General features: G+C 38.5%; 1 protein-coding gene across 2 annotated transcripts in view; it reads left to right on the top strand.

Moving 5' to 3' along the window:
* Nucleotides 1–1,247, top strand: part of LOC109897407 (excitatory amino acid transporter 2) — a 33,103-nt gene extending 31,856 nt beyond the window's left edge. The window contains exon 11 of one of the 2 annotated variants that reach the window (XM_031827869.1): nucleotides 1–1,247. This exon is cut by the window's left edge and continues 240 nt beyond it. In XM_031827869.1, coding sequence (XP_031683729.1) covers nucleotides 1–69 — 69 coding nt within the window. In that variant the 3' untranslated portion in view covers nucleotides 70–1,247. The other variant, XM_020491903.2, reaches the window with a different exon arrangement.
* Nucleotides 1,248–1,507: the final 260 nt, after the last annotated feature.

Raw genomic sequence — 1,507 nt, 5'->3', positions numbered from 1 at the left:
GAAGGAGAAGAGAGTGACGACACTGCTTACGACCGCAGGAACACCATTCTGCCCTGCGACCTGCCCTGATTGGGACACCTCTATGAAAACACTTCTGTTTTACCACAGTTTCACTACACTTCCCAGAATTTACTGCACTCTACCACCTAGTACCACTGTGGTGTTTTTGATAGGGGTCTGGGTTGGTGGATGCAGTGCTCTACAAATGGTTACTATTTAGTAGTTGTCTGATTTGAGTGTTCTTGTGTGATTTGAGTCCTGTTTGACATGATCAGGGATCAATAAGCTTGCTTTGAGCGATGACGATATTTATGTTGCTATGGCAACACCCTTTAATAATCTTTAAGAAAAGAGCCCATGCCCTAACTTGTACACTTCAGTGTGCTGCAGAAGGGAGCTTTAACTTAGTGTTGTGTCTTCTGTCAACCCAGCTCTCTGATAATCATTGTCTTGTTCTAATCATTTCAGCTAGCCAGTTCCTCAACCTTATCCTCTACCCTCTAGCGTGGCTGAGAGAGACGCTGTACTGAGATCTTGGTGTTCAGTGTCAGTCAACGTACAATCAGAAATGTTCTCTTCTCAACTTCCAAAACGTCATCTGTAGAACGTCGTCCATCTCCAGCTGTACTGTATCGAATGATTCAACAAATAAATACTAATTCTACTTATATGTAAGTTCAAATGTGAGATAAACTTGCGTGTAGCAACTATATGTATTTAAAGGTAACAAACACACTGTAGTCAAACTATTTTTATACTATTCTACCTCCTCTCTCTCTTCTCTTCCTCTCCTTGTCCTCTACAAACTCAACACTTCACTTGACTTTACCTCATCTTGTACCTCAACTTGTCCTGAAATGACAATCATAATACCTTTGTTGTTGTTAATATTGTTATTTCTCAGTATTTATGTATGGTTAGTCATTTTTTGTCATCGTCTGTTGTCTGAAATGATGGTTGTTAGTAATTTTATACATTTTTTCCAGCACAACAGTCTTCAGTCTGTGTTGCACAGCAGTCTGTTTTCATTTACTTGTTGTTTCATTACTCTTGTACTTTAATTATTTATTGGTTAATTAAGAGATATTCTCATTGGTTCTGTCATATTGATTTGTTTTCCTCTGTCCCTCTGAAATGCCTTTCTTTGAAGGTCATTACTGCCTACCCAAATCCTTCAGTCTTAATGCAGGTTTGTGTATATTGTATGTAATAAAATCTTAGAGATTTATTTAAATTAAAATGACAAAGATTTGGTTATTTCTGTACCTTGTGTAAAAACTGTGTACAGATTAGTACTACAAAAAGGGGACACGCATCAATATTTTGTGACTAAAGACAGTGATGAAATCCAGTGGACAAGGATATTACTGGACGTTCAAGTTGCAACTGGCACACCAGACCTCGAACACACGCACACACACACACACACACACACACATACACGCACACAGCATTACATTTACACATTGATGAGGCAAGACACACAGAGATATCAACACACTTAATC

This window comes from Oncorhynchus kisutch, linkage group LG6, assembly GCF_002021735.2.
Source record: "Oncorhynchus kisutch isolate 150728-3 linkage group LG6, Okis_V2, whole genome shotgun sequence".
NCBI lineage: Eukaryota > Metazoa > Chordata > Actinopteri > Salmoniformes > Salmonidae > Oncorhynchus > Oncorhynchus kisutch.
Note: the sequence above shows the minus strand (reverse complement) of the source record. Positions and strands in the feature narration are given on the sequence as shown.